Raw genomic sequence first — 20849 nt, 5'->3', positions numbered from 1 at the left:
CCTCTCATGTCCGGGGCCTGTATATTCCCTTTGGCTCTCACTGGGGCCTCCTGTCTGTTATCAATGGCCCCTCTGTGCTCCTGTCTCTCTGTGTCTCCGGCCTTAACAGCATAATATAACCCGCTCATTAGAGGAACGCAGCACATGACGTTACGTAAGATCACTGGAGTCACCTGCCGAAGCTGTTGTCTCTGTAGATATCAGCAAAGAAGACTGTAGGTCCTTTTGTTTTGAAGAGGGAAATGTCAGGGATCAGGTTTAGCGCTTTGCAATTAATCCAATTTTAATCAAATCAAGATTTGTACTAGAGAGGTTTAGAGTGAACGCTGTGGCAGTAAAATCATGTGTTTGGAGCGGAGTTCAGACACTGGGGGAATACATTTGAACATCTTTGTATTCAATTCCCTAAACGTCCCATCCAGAGATAATTATTGACTGTTATTTAATGAGAGAGATGATGATGATGTGATTGGTCAATAAGAGCGGGGAAAATGTGATTGATTTTTTGTTTTAACACATCGCCCAGGCCTAGTACTGTTATTAAGAGGCAGCATTTTTAGATTGACAGCGTTTCCTGTTTGAAAGGGATGTTTAAGCTCTCCGCTGTCGATGCAACACACGATAACCTGCTGATGATGTGAACCGAACAAAATAACATGAGATTTGTATTTAAAAAATCCATCCACTACTGTATGTGCCTGGATTTTCTATAACTGTCTTCTGTTCTCATTTAGCTCTTTATCCCCTGTGCACTCTTTGGTCTTGTTCTGATTTTGTGTTTGAGATTTATTGCTATGAAATTGAAAAATGAAAGAAAAGTAAATAAAATCTACCCAAAAACCTTCAGCATACCTTTCTTCTCGCCAATATTGCCTTCACATGTGTCGCCGTAGATCGTTTTTGGCCACTGTCCCAAGAATGACACAATTGATACTTGCAGGAGGTCATTAAACCGGCGAAACGACATGGTGCAGTCAACATGTTTCCGCTTCTGACACCGTCATTATCGCTCAACACCAGTTTAGCACCAGCTGAGAAATGCATTCCGTATCAATCTGTATAATACGCCGGGGTCCATTATCACGACATGTACCAACGGCGCGTAAACAGTGGCGGACTATGTTATTACACAAGTTAAATCATACAGTGGGTGATGGATATCTCTGTGACAGCTGGGGCCATATGCAAAAAAAAACACACACACAAAAAACCTGGAAATCCCCCACGTGCCCCAAAAAAACGAGTCACATTACCAGCTGTATTACAATGTGTGCGTACAATGTGTTTCAACTGATAACAGTGCAGTGTTTATACGGTGCAAAACTTCCAACTCTTTTTATATCAACCATGAGAGAAAAGTTCAAAATAACAGATTGTCAAGTTATAGTAATAAAAGGAGGGGTACATGTATTTGTTTTTCCCACAAAGACATTATAAAAGCAGCATTTTCTCAAAATCAGACTGCAACACGCTGTCTGCATCTAAATATATATATTCAGGGCTGCACAACACATCGCAAAAGTGTCAATAACAAGACGGTTTTCAGTTTGAAAAAAGAAAGAAAGTATGAGTTATAAAAGGTGGGTTTTATTAGTTTAATGAAGACCTGAATTAGCTTTAACTCTGCCACGATTCAAACATACATACATCGAAAGTTTAGTGGAAAAACAAGCACACAAACCTCAGTCTAGAGGTCAGGGGATGAAGTCTCGGTTAGTTAGCAACAAACGTCCGGAAATGGATTGAGGAGATGTTTAAGATTAGATCAAAGGCAAAGATTTTTGCTGCTAATTCCAGTGATCAGAAATAACGTGACTTTCGAGAAATGGCCTGCTCAAACTATGTAAACATGGATATTAATCTGATGATGCTGATTACCCATGAGGCTTTGGGGAGTAGAAAAGTATGTGAGGTCTGTTATTGTTACTGTAGTCGATGGATGGAGGAGGGAACTGCCTAATGGAGAACTGTCTTTTATGCAGAGATACTTAAGCAGATAGTATTTACAAATATGAGAAATAATTGTGTGTTTACGGCATAACTTTTTATTGGTAGGAGAGTACTACTACCTTCAGCGCTACTACTGTGTTTGTTTACTATAATGTTATCTTTTTGTTTTTTTCTTCATATCATTCAATTTTGTTGCAGCTGCATCAATTAAGATAAACAGAGCAGCATTTGTATTAGGCAAGCAAATACATGTATTTGAGCAATATACAGACAATAACACACAAACTAAAAAGAGGCAAAAAGGCAATGTGTTGAAAGGTTTACACAGAATGTAAACTACCAATTAAATAAACAAATGTAAAGTGGCTATAATTGCTGTATTATACTTATATAATATATATGTACAGTATATACACTAAAGTTGCTGCACATTCGCAGCACTTTTCTGGCACATTTCTGTAGTTTAACTGTAAATATTTCATGGGGTCACATCTGTTTCTCTGCAGTCACCACATTATGGCCACACGCAGTTTCACAACCTAAAAGACAACAACAACAATAATTAAAGCCGCAAGCGGCATCCAACGGCCCTCGCGGGCCGCCGGCCTTCCGACTCTGCTCTCTGCATTTTACAGAGATGGCGATAACGCAAGAACTAAGACAACGACACATTGTACATGTACAATGCTGTGCTTAACCAGTGCAAATGAACACAAATGTCGGTCAAATGTGCAGCTCCAGCGCACAGAGACCGTGACACTTGGAATAAAAATATGGATAACTTTTGATGCTCCGCTTGTGTAGATTATTTTCCCAAAATATGAGCTTGATCGAGCTATTGCCCTTAGAGGAGTTTGTTAAAGTGTGAAGCGTAAATGTGAACATTTCAAGGATTTGGCGTTTTTCCCATTTGTGACAGTATATTTGCAGCTCCACGGCACAGAGACCGTAGCACTTAAAATCAAAATATGGATAACTTTTGATGCCCCGTTTGTGTAGATGATTTCCCCAAATATGAACTTGATCGGGCAATCGCCCTGGGAGGAGTTGGTTAAAGTGTGAAGCGTAAAAATGTGGTCATTTTAGAGATTTTGCTGTTTTCCCATTTGTGACATATATTTGCGGGTCCGCCACACAGAGACCGTACCACTTAAAATCAAAATATGGATAACTTTTGATGCCCCGTTTGTGTAGATGATTTTCCCCAAATATGAGTTTGATCGGACAATCGCCCTAGGAGGAGTTTGTTAAAGTGTGAAGCGTAAAAATGTGGTGATTTGAGCGATTTTGCGATTTTCCCATTTCTGACATATATTTGCGGGTCCGCCACACAGAGACCGTAGCACTTAGAATCAAAATATGGATAACTTTTGATGCCCCGCTTGTGTAGATGATATTCTCCAAATATGAACTTGATCGGACAATCGCCCTAGGAGGAGTTCGTTAAAGTGTGAAGCGTAAAAATGTGGTGATTTGAGCGATTCTACGATTTTCCCATAAGGATAACATGGGATGTTTCTGTCATCGCTACGGTTACGCCGTACAAAATATGACTTTGGCTCTCATACTTTTATGATCAGGATGGCAAATTAGAATTTTGTTCAAAATATCATGTCATTTGGAAAAACTCTATTGTTTATAGGCCACTCTGAAGGCCAAATAGTCAGAATTCTGGGAAACGTTTGCGGCTCCGTCGCACAGAGACCGTAAAAGCTATCCTTAAAATTTTGATAACTTTAGATGCCCCACTTGTCTAGAGGACGTACACCGATTTTGAGGTCGGTGGGCAAAACGCCCTAGGAGGAGTTCGTTAAAGTGTGAAACAGAAAAATGTGGATATTTGAGAGATTTTGCGGTTTTCCCATAGGGATAACATGGGAGGTTTCTGTCATCGCTACGACTACGCCGTAAAAAATAAGGCATTTGTCTGATTGGCTTTTTTGATCGGTCACTCTGTAGGGTCACTCTGTAGGGGGCGCTATCGCGCCCATTTCAATTTTGTCAGTCTAAACTGGTCCAAATTAGAAAGTTTTACAACTGATTCAAATTTGGTCCTAATCGGACTGGTTTTGATCAAATGGGAGCAATTTTTAGATCTGCAATATCCCAAAATAAGTTGTCCAACTTTGCGGCTGCGCCGCACACAGACCGTAAAAGGTATCTCAAAAAATTGGATAACTTTAGATGCCCCACTTGTCCAGAGGACGTCCGCCGATTTTGAAGTCGGTGGGCAAAACGCCCTAGGAGGAGTTCGTCAAAGTTTGACGTGAACAAAATGGCTAACACAGCGTGTTTTCATTTTCAAAGGAAGATGGTGGCCATAGGGTAAGTCTGGGGGCGTGGCCACAATGATTATTTTTTTTTGTCCTCACGAGAGGAATGCGTGTCCCGAATTTCGTAGCTTTACGTCAAAGTTGACCTCGGGGCGTCTCCCATAGGCGCAATGTATTTTGACTTTTGTCGGTGGCGCTGTCGCGCCATTTTTTAACGAAAAAAAAAATGGCCCAGAAAAAACAAAATTTTTCGCCGATTCTGAATTTTGGCCAAAGTTTGGTGAGTTTTTGAGCATGTTCAGGGGGTCAAATTAGAGTTCAAAGCGCTGAAGAAGAACAAGAAAAATAAAAATTAAAGCCGCAAGCGGCATCCAAAGGCCCTTGCGGGCCGCCGGCCTTCCGACTCTGCGCTTTCGACTTGATAAAGATGGCGCCCTTATTGTGTGTTGAATAAAAAAAGAACTTGACAGACGGCGACACAATTGACATGGCCAATCCAGTGCAAATCAACACAAGTGTCAGTCAAATTTGCTGCTCCGCCGCACAGAGACCGTAGCACTTAGAACATAAATATGGATAACTTTTGATGCCGCGCTTGTGTAGATGATTTTTCCCAAAGTAAAGCTTGATCGAGCTATTGCCCACGGAGGAGTTTGTTAAAGTGTGAAGCGTAAATGTGAACATTTCAGAGATTTCGCTGTTTTCCCATTTCTGACATATATTTGCGGGTCCGCCACACAGAGACCGTAGCACTTAGAATCAAAATATGGATACGTTTTGATGCCCCGCTTGTGTAGATGATATTCTCCAAATATGAACTTGATCGGACAAACGCCCTAGGAGGAGTTCGTTAAAGTGTGAAGCGTAAAAATGTGGTGATTTGAGCAATTCTATGATTTTCCCATAAGGATAACATGGGATGTTTCTGTCATCGCTACGGTTACGCCGTACAAAATATGACTTTGGCTCTCATACTTTTGTGATCAGGATGGCAAATTAGAATTTTGTGCAAAATATCATGTCATTTGGAAAAACTCTATTGTTTATAGGCCACTCTGAAGGCCAAATAGTCAGAATTCTGGGAAACGTTTGCGGCTCCGTCGCACAGAGACCGTAAAAGCTATCCTTAAAATTTGGATAACTTTAGATGCCCCACTTGTCTAGAGGACGTACACCGATTTTGAGGTCGGTGGGCAAAACGCACTAGGAGGACTTTGTTAAAGTGTAAAACATAAAAATGTGGATATTCGAGAGATTTAGCGGTTTTCCCATAGGGATAACATGGGAGGTTTATGTCATCGCTACGACTACGCCGTAAAAATTAAGGCATTTGTCTGATTGGCTTTTTTGATCGGGACGCCAAAATAGAATTTTGAGTAAAGTTTAGAAAATTTTGGTAAAACAAATTTTTGACCTTCAATGTTAATTTAAAGGTCACTCTGTAGGGGGCGCTATCGCGCCCATTTCAATTTTGTCATCATAAACTGGTCCAAACTAGAAAGTTGAACAACTGATTCAAATTTGGTCCTAATCGGACTTGTTTTGATCAAATGGGAACAATTTTTAGATCTGCAATATCCCAAAATAAGTTGTCCAACTTTGCGGCTGCGCCGCACACAGACCGTAAAAGGTATCTCAAAAAATTGGATAACTTTAGATGCCCCACTTGTCCAGAGGACGTCCGCCGATTTTGAAGTCGGTGGGCAAAATGCCCTAGGAGGAGTTCGTCAAAGTTTGACGTGAACAAAATGGCTAACACAGCGTGTTTTCATTTTCAAAGGAAGATGGCGGGCATAGGGTAATTCTGGGGGCGTGGCCACAATAATATTTGTTTTTTGTCCTCACGAGAGGAATGCGTGTTCCGAATTTCGTAGCTCTACGACAAAGTTGACCTCGGGGCGTCTCCCATAGGCGCAATGTATTTTGACTTTTGTCGGTGGCGCTGTCGCGCCATTTTTTAACGAAAAAAAAAAATGGCCCAGAAAAAACAAAATTTTTCGCCGATTTTGAATTTTGTATAAAGTTTGGTGAGTTTTTGAGCATGTTCAGGGGGTCAAATTAGAGTTCAAAGCGCTGAAGAAGAACAAGAAAAATTAAAGCCGCAAGCGGCATCCAACGGCCCTCGCGGGCCGCCGGCCTTCCGACTCTGCGCTTTCGACTTGATAAAGATGGCGCCCTTATTGTGTTGAATTAAAAAAAGAACTTGACAGACGGAGACACATTGGACATGGCCAATCCAGTGCAAATCAACACAAGTGTCAGTCAAATTTGCTGCGCCGCCGCACAGAGACCGTAGCACTTAGAATATAAATATGGATAACTTTTGATGCCCCGCTTGTGTAGATGATATTTCCCAAAGTAAAGCTTGATCGAGCTATTGCCCACGGAGGAGTTTGTTAAAGTGTGAAGCATAAATTTGAACATTTCATAGATTTAGCGTTTTTCCCATTTGTGACAGTATATTTGCAGCTCCACGGCACAGAGACCGTAGCACTTAGAATCCAAATATGACTAACTTTTGATGCTTCCCTTGTGTAGATGATTTCCCCCAAATATGAGCTTGATCGGGCAATCGCACTAGGAGGAGTTTGTTTAAGTGTGAAGCGTAAAAATGTGGTCATTTTAGAGATTTCGCTGTTTTCCCATTTCTGACATATATTTGCGGGTCCGCCACACAGAGACCGTAGCACTTAGAATAAAAATATGGATAGCTTTTGATGCCCCGCTTGTATAGATGATTTTCCCTAAATATGAGTTTGATCGGACAATCGCCCTAGGAGGAGTTTGTTAAAGTGTGAAGCGTAAAAATGTGGTGATTTGAGGGATTTCGCGATTTTCCCATAAGGATAACATGGGATATTTCTGTCATGGCTACGGTTACGCTGTACAAAATATGACTTTGTCTCTCATACTTTTATGATCAGGATGGCAAATTAGAATTTTGTGCAAAATATCATGTCATTTGGAAAAACTCTATTGTTTATAGGCCACTCTGAAGGCCAAATAGTCAGAATTCTGGGAAACGTTTGAGGCTCCGTCGCACAGAGACCTTAAAAGCTATCCTTAAAATTTGGATAACTTTAGATGCCCCACTTGTCTAGAGGACGTACACCGATTTTGAGGTTGGTGGGCAAAACGCACTAGGAGGAGTTCGTCAAAGTTTGAAACAGAAAAATGTGGATATTCGAGAGATTTAGCGGTTTTCCCATAGGGATAACATGGGAGATTTATGTCATCGCTACGACTACGCCGTAAAAATTAAGGCATTTGTCTGATAGGCTTTTTTGATCGGGACGCCAAAATAGAATTTTGGGTAAAGTTTAGAAAATTTTGGTAAAACTAATTTTTGACCTTCAATGTTAATTTAAAGGTCACTCTGTAGGGGGCGCTATCGCGCCCATTTCAATTTTGTCAGCCTAAACTGGTCCAAACTAGAACGTTTAACAACTGATTCAAATTTGGTCCTAATCGGACTGGTTTTGATCAAATGGGAGCAATTTTTAGATCTGCAATATTCCAAAATAAGTTGTCCAACTTTGCGGCTGCGCCGCACACAGACCGTAAAAGGTATCTCAAAAAATTGGATAACTTTAGATGCCCCACTTGTCCAGAGAACGTACGCCGATTTTGAAGTTGGTGGGCAAAACGCCCTAGGAGGAGTTCGTCAAAGTTTGACGTGAACAAAATGGCTAACACAGCGTGTTTTCATTTTCAAAGGAAGATGGCGGCCATAGGGTAAGTCTGGGGGCGTGGCCACAATGATTTTTTTTGTTTGTCCTCACGAGAGGAATGCGTGTCCCGAATTTAGTAGCTTTACGTCAAAGTTGACCTCGGGGCGTCTCCCATAGGCGCAATGTATTTTGACTTTTGTCGGTGGCGCTGTCGCGCCATTTTTTAACGAAAAAAAAAATGGCCCAGAAAAAATTAAATTTTTCGCCGTTTCTGAATTTTGGGCAAAGTTTGGTGAGTTTTTGAGCATGTTCAGGGGGTCAAATTAGAGTTCAAAGCGATGAAGAACAAGAAAAATAATAATAATATTTTTAGCAAAAACAATATAGCCGTTTCCACTATAACAACAAATTATACATCGTTTGAAAGCTCTAAGCCTTCCCCATGCCGCCATGGGGTGGAATCATCATTACGAGCGCTTACGCGCTCGTCACTCCCCATTCCGTCGGGATGCCCCGCCCACTCCCCATAGACTTCCATTGATTTGAGCAGATACAAGCATGGCCCATGCCTGCGGCATGGATTCTCGCGTACAGGACGATGCCAGGAGGGTTTTTGGAGGAATGCAGCGCTTCGCGCTGCTGTTGTCAACAATTAGTGAATGGGCTACGCCCATTCACTCATTGTTGACTTTTTCTGTCATAGCAGGGGTAAGTATGCATGATCCATGCCTTCGGCATGGGCTAGTTCACTGTACTTGCCAGGGGCGACGGGGTACCAAACATGCGGGCTGCGACAGTTGCAACGCTGCCGAAGGCAGCGTTGCGGGAGCAATAGGCCCTCCGCCCTGCTGGGGCTCGGGCCTAATAATATTCCGATGCGAAAACAATGTTTCCCATTTTTCAAATATCATAAACTATACATTTTCGGAAAGCGCTCGCGCTTTCCTACCTCATGGTGTGGGTCCCTGGTCACTGACGGGTACTTTCGTTAATTTTGAGTGGGCTCCGCCCACTTTGTGTTTTTGGCCCTCTATACAGTAATAATGTTAAATTTTTGCATTACATGCTTATATGCACGGAACATGCAAGAGATGGGGAACGTATTCGTGAGCTACTTAGTGCAAATGAGTGCTTCGCGGTCGTCATCTCAATGTAAAGTGCTCGTTTAGTGCGCACTTTTGCACGGGCTTCGCCCGTTTACAACGGTAATGTTCCATTTTCCTACTACTAATTAGTATGCACGGGGCGTGCATGAGTGAAGGAGTGCGTTAGTGAGTGTTTGGAAGTGGGCGAGCGCTTCGCGCTCGATTTCGTGCGCACTAGGTGCGCACTTTCGCAGCCGTGCTTCGCACGGCCTTACGAGATTAATAGGCCTCTCGCCAGCTTGTGGCGCTCGGGCCTAATAATATTTTTAGCAAAAACAATATAGCCGTTTCCACTATAACAACAAATTATACATCGTTTGAAAGCTCTAAGCCTTCCCGATGCCGCCATGGGGTGGAATCATCATTACGAGCTCGTCACTCCCTATTCCGTCGGAAACATGCGGGCTGCGCCCGCATGTTTGGTCAGACAGTTGCAACGCTGCCTTTGGCCTTTTAGCAATAGGCCCTCCGCCCTGCTGGGGCTCGGGCCTAATAATACGATGTAGACAGTGCCAACTCGGCTGAACTGTGTGCAAAAGCCATTATCTTGGATAATGTGTGGTGATATTGATGTGTGGTTCTCGATCAGAAGTGAGCATCTTATTGTGATATTTTGTTCAGTTGGTTCAGGCCTACAATGGTTGACTTTAGTTTTGAAAAAGACATAGATTATACTTTCTGCAGTATAATCTGGTGGTTCATGATTTTATATTTTGCAGTATTGATCTAAAAGGACTTAATAAAAGAAGAAATGGTTCTGCTGACATCAGGTCTGCTCTCTCTCTCTTTTGTTGTTAACATTTTAAAAACAAAACTACGGCGCTGATTTCCGCCTGCTCTTGTACAGTGCGTCACCGAACCATGTTGACGGCATCGCCAAAGGATAGAGAGCAGTGGATTTGGTTTTTCATTAATGAAAAAGAAAAAACCTTCTGCAAAGAGAAACATGTGAACAAAGAAACTACAGAGCAGTTGGCGTCAATGGAACGAGGGGGAATATTGGAATTTTTGGAGCAATAGCGTCTTTAATGCAGAAGAATAAAGATTACTTAAACATGAATCGATCCCTCTAAAAATAACTTCAAATGGGTCAAAGAGAAGGGAAAACAAAGCTCTTAAAAATCAATTTTGCATAATATGTCCCCTTTAAGTCCTATTTTCAGAACTTCTTTGGTTAGACCTCCTTGTTAAGTGTTACCATGTATAGCCTTAACATGTTTAAGGTCATACATGTTATATTAGTAAAGATTGTTAATTTTTGTCCCCTCAATTCTTTCTCATGCAACGTGTGCCCTTTAAGCTCTAAAATTATGTAAATTATTCTCCAAATGAACAGTGTTTTCTGGTGTTTTGACCTGTACATCGACCCCTTGGCAGAAAACATGACTTGTTGACCCCTCTGATAATAAAAGAGTCTATAAAGATGGACAGGTGCTGTGGGGCAGGTGGCTGGGACGTGCAGCGAGGGTCTGTTGGCAGCTGTGTTCATTTGCACCACAGTGACAATCTGCAAATATGTAGTGTAAAGGTCAACAACAAAGCAAAGAGTGCCATTTGTGTCTAAAGATCTGGATGGTAATTTTAAACGGCATTGTAATTACCAGTAATTCAGTTCACTGTAAGACGTCCCTGTGGAGTGACAAACGTGACCCATTTCTACAGATGAAAAATTATATAAAAGTAGCTGAAGTGGATTTAGAACTAACCGAAGTATAACTACAATACAATGACTATTTCAAATTAACATCATTACTGCATTGTCCCCAAACTATCTTAGACTACACACAATCATTTGTCTTATTTTCTATTTGTTCATATATGATTACACTGACATACTATAAATACAAGTTAGCATTAACAATTTACATAATAATTAGTAGTATTTAGTATAACTCTGCATTTCTGAAAACTTAACTCCATAAGAAATAATTTATGTTACTGGATAATTACACTGAAAAAACATGTAAACACAACATTTTTGTTTTGCTCCCATTTTTCATGAGCTGAACTCAAAGATATGAAATTAGGGCTGGGCAACGATTACATTTTTTAATCGTGATTAATCGCATTATTTCCCTGATTAATCACGATTAATCGCATTTTTACGTGCAAAATTCAAAATTAATTCAAAAGAAGTGTAAAGTGCATCAGCATTTTCATTCAGTAGCAAATATTAAGTATTCACTTGCCACAAAATCCTGAGCCACAATCATTAAAAGTCTGAAAGTGTTTTTCAGACTTCCTATAAGTGATCTGTTCTTCTGTATCTACCTCTGTATCTACCTGCGCTGCACCAATGAAATTTCCCCATGTGGGACAATAAAGGAATATCTTATCTCTTATCTTATCTTATTAAAGATGAACAGGCCACTTCAGAGGTAACGTCAGAAACATTGTAATCTCATTAAACATTAGACACTCAAAACACATTTTAGGAGCAGCATAACAAGTCTAGTACCAAATGTCCCTAAACCAGAAAACACTTGACACTAAAGCGCCATAACATTAGTTGTGCAAACAAACAGTTAAATAAAAATATATACATTGTGTACATTTTAACTTAAACAATGTTATCAAACACAAAACTAAAGCTTATTGCCACTGCCAGGGTGTTAAAGAACCAGAAAAGTTTGTAGATTCCTAAAACTGGGTGTTTTTTTACTCCTCTGCACTTAAGCCAGTTGCTAAGGCACCAGATTATTCACGTTTTCAAGACGTGCGCCGGGCCCTTCTCGGGACTTGCTCACGCGGGCCCCCGGCGGGACCTGCTCACGCGGCCCCCGGCGAGACCTGCTCACGCGTGGCCCCCGGCGGGACCTGCTCACGCGGACCCCCGGCGAGACCTGCTCACGCGTGGCCCCCGGCGGGACCTGCTCACGCGGACCCCCGGCGGGTTGCCTCGGCTGCGCCTATAGCCGCTGACTTTGTAAAGTTAATAAACCAAAGCCATGATCTGCCATTAAACTCCATTTACACCACGAGAAAAGCAACACAGCACAACTCCTCCACTGAGCATGTGCAGGACGACTCGACTCCACTGAGCATGTGCAGGACGACTCGACTCCACTGAGCATGTGCAGGACGACTCGACTCCACTGAGCATGTGCAGGACGACTCGACTCCACTGAGCATGTGCAGGACGACTCGACTCTACTGAGCATGTGCAGGACGACTCGACTCCACTGAGCATGTGCAGGACGACTCGACTCTACTGAGCATGTGCAGGACGACTCGACTCCACTGAGCATGTGCAGGACGACTCGACTCCACTGAGCATGTGCAGGACGACTCGACTCCACTGAGCATGTGCAGGACGACTCGACTCCACTGAGCATGTGCAGGACGACTCGACTCCACTGAGCATGTGCAGGACGACTCGACTCCACTGAGCATGTGCAGGACGACTCGACTCCACTGAGCATGTGCAGGACGACTCGACTCCACTGAGCATGTGCAGGACGACTCGACTCCACTGAGCATGTGCAGGACGACTCGACTCCACTGAGCATGTGCAGGACGACTCGACTCCACTGAGCATGTGCAGGACGACTCGACTCCACTGAGCATGTGCAGGACGACTCGACTCCACTGAGCATGTGCAGGACGACTCGACTCTACTGAGCATGTGCAGGACGACTCGACTCCACTGAGCATGTGCAGGACGACTCGACTCCACTGAGCATGTGCAGGACGACTCGACTCCACTGAGCATGTGCAGGACGACTCGACTCCACTGAGCATGTGCAGGACGACTCGACTCCACTGAGCATGTGCAGGACGACTCGACTCCACTGAGCATGTGCAGGACGACTCAGACGCACGTCTGCTGCTGAGTGTATTCTACAGACATGAGTCCGGGGCGTCGAGAACGCGCGTCTGGTGCGTTTGTCTTTCTAATGTACACGCGCTCAAATTCTGCGTCGGATGTGATTCGGCCGCAAGAAAACTGGTGTGGACCAGGGGAATCCGACCTGCGTTAATGCGCATTAAAATAATTGATCGTGTTAATAAGTGATGAGTTAACGCGATAATAACGCGTTAACTTGCCCAGCCCTAAACATATGTCAAAATTTGCTGATGCTGATGACACATGAATATTGCACAGGTGTGCCTTAGGCTGGGCACAATAAAAGGTCACCTTAAAATGTTCAGTCTTGCATTATTGGAGGGTCTGGTGTGACAGCCGAAGTTGCTGGATATTGGCAGGAACTGTAACACTGTTGTATATACGCTGATCCAGAGCATCAAATGTGCTCAGTGACATGTCCATTGTTGTGCCATTCATCCACGACCCTCACCTCATGTTGCAGTATGCATGGCCCCATGTTGCAAGGATCTTCACACTTTTCCTGGAAGTTATTGCATGTCCAGCACACTGACTTGACCCATTGAGAACATTTGATGCTCTGGATCAGCAAATATAACAGTTATTATTAAAAGGGTTATTTTGCGTATATATGAAAAGTTTCAGATAAAAATAAGAGCAAAACCTAAAGTGTTGCATTTTGTCATATATTTTCATGGCTGTTGAATGCACCACATAATCTAATGTAAGAAAAACAAGTGCATTTTATACCAAACTCATTACAAAACACGTTGGCCACCTGTCTTTCTACAAAACAAAAAGGGAGGTGACATTGATCCCCGAGAGTGGGGTGTTGTGAACAAACGTCTGTTTAGTGCAGTTAAAGTGCACCTGTGCTGCCGTTGAGATAATCATCACTTTGCATTGGGTGTTTATATCGTGCAGCTACAATGCCCCAGGCGTCTTATTAAACTTTTATTAAGCTGTGTTTGAAGTCAAAGTGAATGGAACATGATACAATGGAACCTGCTAGTGTTGCAGGCTATTTTGTTTTAAGTTGAGGGAAATTTTAAATGTTTGGTTTAGATAAAGTAGGCTATTAAACAGGATTAAGTAGTGTCAAACAGCATTTTACTGAAATAGCCTAAAATGTTTCTAGCACCTTAATACCAACAATGTCGATAACAGCCACTGAGTAAAAAAAAAAAAATGAAAAAAATATTATTAATAATGATAATAATAGTCCTACAACACTATGATGACATGTCATGTTTTCAGTTTGCCCTTTCAACAGAATTTGTTTTTACTGTAGACTCATTCAACCAACGCAAAATGCATGAGATACGACACAATTTAAATAACTGCCATTGCAGAGGAAATATTGTCTCAAGTCAATAATTAATAGAGTGATAAGGCCGATGCTGCTGTGTGAAGAGCAGCAGAAGTGGGACAGTGCGCTCACTTTATTACTGCGGGACTGCAGACCACAGAGGAGCCCCTGGAGCCCCCGGAGCCCCTGTGCTGGGCATTACTCAGCACAAACACAGCGTGGGGCGCACATGCGATGCGCCACTTCACTGCAGCTGTTTTGCATGGGATAAAAATAGGCACTGCTTTTGGGGGTTAGTTTTGGCTGTACCTTGGTGTCCGGGGCGCTCTCCTCTCCCTCACACACCTTCACCTCCTCTTCCTCGCCCGGGGCAGTGGCTGCGGTGGATGCATCCTCCGTCTTCCCGTCCCGCTGCGCTGAGCTCTCGGCCCCCATGATCGCAGTGTGTGTTCAACTCTCCAACAAACACGACCAAATCAAAGGGGGGGGGAAGCACAAAAAAGCGCGCAAGTGTCCCGGAGGAGTTTGTAGTTGCACTGTTGGCTGCAGCTCCGCCCCCGTGACAGTTCGCGTTTGGAGGGATGCAGAGCGAGCAGCACCAGAAAAGTATCCCAAACAGCACGCCTCCCCCCCGCCCCTGCCCGCCAATACCTCCCCGCGCCGCTCGGTCACATGGGTCCCGGTGCACGGTGATGACACGCCCTGCAGCATCACCACAACTCCCGGGAGGACGGAGGACGAGGTGCACGGTAACGAAGGGGGGAGTAGGGGACACGGAGTTAAGATGAGGAGGAAGGGGACGAGGTGAGGAGAGAGGAGGTGAACGACGAGGGAAGATGAGGAGAGAGGAGAGGAAGGAGGAGGTAGGGGACAAGGTGAGGAGAGAAGAGATGAACGAGGAGGGATGATGAGGAGAGAGGAGAGGAAAGAGGAGGTAGGGGACAAGGTGAGGAGAGAAGAGATGAACGAGGAGGGAAGATGAGGAGAGAGGTGAGGAAGGAGGAGGTAGGGGACAAGGTGAGGAGAGAAGAGATGAACGAGGAGGGATGATGAGGAGAGAGGAGAGGAAAGAGGAGGTAGGGGACAAGGTGAGAAGAGGAGATGAATGAGGAGGGAAGATGAGGAGAGGAAAGAGGAGGTAGGGGACAAGGTGAGGAGAGAAGAGATGAACGATGAGGGAAGATGAGGAGAGAGGAGAGGAAAGAGAAGGTAGGAGGCATGGAGAGGAGTGAGGAAACGAATGAGGAGGTAAGATGTGGAGAGAGGAGATGTACGATGAGGTGGAGGACAAGTTGAGAAGATGAACAAGGAATTTTAAATCATACAAATAACAACTCACATGTTCAAGGTCAAGTTCACACATGTGGATCATGACAAAGCACGATCCCCCTCACACATCATGCAGGGGCCCCGATTGTATCTGTTAATGAAGCAAATTCAACTTAAAAACACATAATCCAAATCAATAGGATCATTTATTTTCCTGAATAAATGTTTGAAGTGATTCTGTTTTATTCCTGTTTAGTGTCTGCAGACTGTGCTGAAGGTACATTAAAGAGGTTCATTCCCAGAGGCCCCAGACCTCTTTGTTAGCCGAGGTGACAGCAGCGCTTTAGCACGTCTTTCATCTGCTGCCTTTGTGTCGCCTTCAACTCCATTATTCCAGTTGGATTATGCATCTTATTCAAGTGTCTGTCGATCTCCTGTTGGAGCACAATATCAGCTCTCGTCAGAACATTCCTTTGGCCACTCGATTTTAACATCTTTTGATTGGGGTCGACAGGTTTATCACCCAGGTTTTAGAAACATCAAAAACCTTCAGGGGTCCAGCACCTTCAGGGGTCCAGCACCTTCACAGGTCCAGCACCTTCACAGGTCCAACACCTTCACAGGTCCAGCACCTTCATGGGTCCAGCACCTTCAGGGGTCCAGCACCTTCAGGGGTCCAGCACCTTCACAGGTCCAGCACCTTCAGGGGTCCAGCACCTTCACAGGTCCAGCACCTTCAGGGGTCCAGCACCTTCATGGGTCCAGCACCTTCAGGGGTCCAGCACCTTCACAGGTCCAGCACCTTCAGGGGTCCAGCACCTTCACGGGTCCAGCACCTTCAGGGGTCCAGCACCTTCACAGGTCCAGCACCTTCAGGGGTCCAGCACCTTCACGGGTCCAGCACCTTCAGGGGTCCAGCACCTTCACGGGTCCAGCACCTTCAGGGGTCCAGCACCTTCAGGGGTCCAGCACCTTCAGGGGTCCAGCACCTTCATGGGTCCAGCACCTTCAGGGGTCCAGCACCTTCACAGGTCCAGCACCTTCAGGGGTCCAGCACCTTCACGGGTCCAGCACCTTCAGGGGTCCAGCACCTTCACAGGTCCAGCACCTTCAGGGGTCCAGCACCTTCACGGGTCCAGCACCTTCAGGGGTCCAGCACCTTCACGGGTCCAGCACCTTCAGGGGTCCAGCACCTTCAGGGGTCCAGCACCTTCAGGGGTCCAGCACCTTCACGGGTCCAGCACCTTCAGGGGTCCAGCACCTTCACGGGTCCAGCACCTTCAGGGGTCCAGCACCTTCACGGGTCCAGCACCTTCAGGGGTCCAGCACCTTCACGGGTCCAGCACCTTCAGGGGTCCAGCACCTTCACGGGTCCAGCACCTTCAGGGGTCCAGCACCTTCACGGGTCCAGCACCTTCAGGGGTCCAGCACCTTCAGGGGTCCAGCACCTTAAGGGGTCCAGCACCTTCACAGGTCCAGCACCTTCAGGGGTCCAGCACCTTCACAGGTCCAGCACCTTCAGGGGTCCAGCACCTTCAGGGGTCCAGCACCTTCACGGGTCCAGCACCTTCAGGGGTCCAGCACCTTCACAGGTCCAGCACCTTCAGGGGTCCAGCACCTTCACAGGTCCAGCACCTTCAGGGGTCCAGCATCTTCACGGGTCCAGCACCTTCAGGGGTCCAGCACCTTCACGGGTCCAGCACCTTCAGGGGTCCAGCACCTTCACAGGTCCAGCACCTTCAGGGGTCCAGCACCTTCACAGGTCCAGCACCTTCAGGGGTCCAGCACCTTCAGGGGTCCAGCACCTTAAGGGGTCCAGCACCTTCACAGGTCCAGCACCTTCAGGGGTCCAGCACCTTCACAGGTCCAGCACCTTCAGGGGTCCAGCACCTTCAGGGGTCCAGCACCTTCATGGGTCCAGCACCTTCAGGGGTCCAGCACCTTCAGGGGTCCAGCACCTCCAGGGGTCCAGCATCTTCACGGGTCCAGCATCTTCATGGGTCCAGCACCTCCAGGGGTCCAGCACCTTCAGGGGTCCAGCACCTTCAGGGGTCCAGCACCTTCATGGGTCCAGCACCTTCAGGGGTCCAGCACTTTCACGGGTCCAGCATCTTCACGGGTCCAGCACCTCCAGGGGTCCAGCACCTTCACAGGTCCAGCACCTTCAGGGGTCCAGCACCTTCAGGGGTCCAGCACCTCCAGGGGTCCAGCACCTCAGGGTTCCAGCACCTTCAGGGGTCCAGCACCTCCAGGGGTCCAGCACCTTCAGGGGTCCAGCACCTTCAGGGGTCCAGCACCTCCAGGGGTCCAGCACCTTCACGGGTCCAGCACCTCCAGGGGTCCAGCACCTCCAGGGGTCCAGCACCTTCAGGGGTCCAGCACCTTCAGGGGTCCAGCACCTCCAGGGGTCCAGCACCTCAGGGTTCCAGCACCTTCAGGGGTCCAGCACCTCCAGGGGTCCAGCACCTTCAGGGGTCCAGCACCTTCAGGGGTCCAGCACCTCCAGGGGTCCAGCACCTTCAGGGGTCCAGCATTTTCAGGGGTCCAGCACCTCCAGGGGTCCAGCACCTCCAGGGGTCCAGCACCTTCAGGGGTCCAGCACCTTCAGGGGTCCAGCACCTCCAGGGGTCCAGCACCTCAGGGTTCCAGCACCTTCAGGGGTCCAGCACCTCCAGGGGTCCAGCACCTTCAGGGGTCCAGCACCTTCAGGGGTCCAGCACCTCCAGGGGTCCAGCACCTTCAGGGGTCCAGCACCTTCAGGGGTCCAGCACCTCCAGGGGTCCAGCACCTTCAGGGGTCCAGCATTTTCAGGGGTCCAGCACCTTCAGGGGTCCAGCACCTTCAGGGGTCCATGCAGTGCCTCTCACGTGTTCTCTACAGTCAAACGCCTCTGAAGCATTCATGGCACAACCTAATCAAGAGTTTATGAAACAATTCCAATCCCAAAATAAAATAAATACATATTAAGTTTTCTGAACATTTCCCCCATAAGAGGACAGACAGTCCCGTTGGCACATTGTGGAAAACCGTGTGAATGACCTTGACACATATCAGTGGAAAGTGTGGGAGTGAAGAGAGTAAGAAAAACTAACAATATATTTTATAAACAGTTTAAACAGCAGGCTGCAAATGATCTGTTCAAAATGCACAACACATAAACACACACATACATACATATACTGTATTTTTTTCATAGTTTTGTTATAAACTTATATTCCGGAGCGACTTACATGTGATATTAAGTGTTATTTTCACACTTGCAACCGCATTCAATACTCCAGTGTGACTTGTATATGTCTTTTTCTTCTTTATTATGTATTTTTTGGCTGGTGCGACTTATAGTCCGGAAAATTGTACAATACGTAGATAATAATCAATGTTACTACAGGTAAAATACATAATAGTACTTAACACTCCAAACACTGGCTGTCCCATTTGAACTGCATGTTGCATCCCGTTTGTGCCCACAATAAACACAAGCTGCATCTGTCAGTTATTATGTAACTTCAGCCCGTAACAAGGGGAAAGAACTCATCCACATTCAGCACGAGAAGCCCGGCGAGACGTGATGGGACCTGTCCTTGGTACTGAAATAAACATCAATTAAAAATCTTACACTACAATATTGTGCATACATCTTGATTCAATTCATTTTTGTAACGCCCAAAATCATTACAACAGCAGTTGCCTTGAGGAGCGACAACGAAAAACAGATTCAACCATGTTCATAGGGACTTGTCCCAGCATCCCGTGTCCTTAGACAAATGTCCCAGCATCCCGTGTCCTTAGACAAATGTCCTAGCATCCCGTGTCCTTAGACAAATGTCCCAGCATCCCGTGTCCTTAGACAAATGTCCCAGCATCCCGTGTCCTTTAACAAATGTCCCAGCTTCCCGTGTCCTTAGACAAATGTCCCAGCATCCCTTGTCCTTAGACAAATGTCCCAGCTTCCCGTGTCCTTAGACAAATGTCCCAGCATCCCGTGTCCTTAGACAAATGTCCCAAGCTGCCCTGTCCTCAGACCCTCCTTCTCGGTAAAGAAAAAACTACAAAATCTTGGGAAAAAGTAGAAACCTGGAGGAGTTCCACAGTGAAGGAGCGATCCGACTCCCTCAGACCAGTTCTTCCAGGCATTAGAACCGTCCATATGGAGCAGAGACCGTTTCTCCAGGGACTCAAGGATCATCTGAGTCGACAGGTCATCGATGTTTATGTATCAATGCATTGGTTTCAAATTTTAGTCTAAAGAGCAAATCATTCATTGACCTAAGATATTTATGTTGTTTCTTTATCATTGCAACAGACCAGGACGAGCACGGGCTTTTCCACCGACCTTCAAGAGTATTCTCCAGTTTCCACTACATTATAAAGCCATGACGAGCCCGTGGGGCCTCATCACCGTCCTCAGATCTGTCAACGTTTCCACTCCACACGCACACACACACACGTACACACATTTACACACACGTACGCACACACACACGTACGCACACACACGCACACAGTAAATAAGCCGTGTACTGTAGATAAGGCTCAGATCCTGTAGGTGAACGCACAATGACAGAGTGAGCGGATGAGGAATGCCAGCTATGAGAAGGATCCGCATGTGATCACACGTATGTTAACTGTATGTCAGCCACGCACACCCCGTAATGACAGACGCCACCGCCGCCGCGCCCCCGTCGAGCCGTGAAGGGGGGGCAGCAGCACCTGTCAAGACGCAGACATTTTATAAACATAACCATGAACAACAGACAGAAGAAGAAAAAAAGAGACATTTGGATCACCTTGTAGTCAAATTTAGCAGCTGTGTGCAAAACACTTTCCCACAGTTCAGTCACAGCTTACCGTATTTTCCGGACTATAAATCGCACCTTTTTTCATAAATTTGGCCGGGGTGCAACTTATACTTATACTCCGGAGCGACTTATACGTGATATTTATTATTTTCACACTTGCAACTGAATTTCATACTCCAGTGCAACTTATGTTTTTTTTCCTTCTCTATTATGCATTTTTTGGCTGGTGCGATTTATACTCCGGTGCGACTTATAGTCCGGAGTACTTATTTTTTCAACGTAATCACACCAGCAAACAATCCTTTCTACAGCAAGCAATTTTAGCCATTTTCTCTTTGCACGTGTTAAGAATAGGAGTCAAACACCAATAAGAATGAGGACTGCGAGGGAAAAAGGGTATAAATGCACACGTACAGCTTCGTTTGCCTGATCACACCAGTCCTGGGCTGAGGTGAACATGGCGACCGCTAGATAATTTTAGCATTTGTAGCTACAGTACGTATCCAGATGTAGCTGTTCATTGTGTGTTGTAACATCTATTTAATGGACACTTGAGATCACTTCACGCCGTCTTTAAATTGTGAGCTTTAAACAGCGTCACTAGGAG

At 45.6% G+C, this 20849-nt stretch overlaps 1 protein-coding gene across 1 annotated transcript in view; it reads right to left on the bottom strand.

The window, feature by feature from the left end:
- The window catches only part of akap12b (A kinase (PRKA) anchor protein 12b), a 53108-nt gene extending 38299 nt beyond the window's left edge, over nt 1–14809 (bottom strand). Inside the window, exon 1 of the mRNA XM_072442951.1 lies at nt 14484–14809. Coding sequence (XP_072299052.1) covers nt 14484–14609 — 126 coding nt within the window. The 5' untranslated portion in view covers nt 14610–14809. The remainder of the gene's footprint in view (nt 1–14483) is intronic.
- Nucleotides 14810–20849: the final 6040 nt, after the last annotated feature.

This window comes from Eucyclogobius newberryi, unplaced genomic scaffold (assembly GCF_026437365.1).
Source record: "Eucyclogobius newberryi isolate DKJ021-1_F unplaced genomic scaffold, fEucNew1.0.hap1 SCAF_1, whole genome shotgun sequence".
Taxonomy (NCBI): domain Eukaryota; kingdom Metazoa; phylum Chordata; class Actinopteri; order Gobiiformes; family Gobiidae; genus Eucyclogobius; species Eucyclogobius newberryi.
The sequence above is the reverse complement of the archived record's forward strand: the minus strand, read 5'-3'. Positions and strand labels throughout refer to the sequence as shown.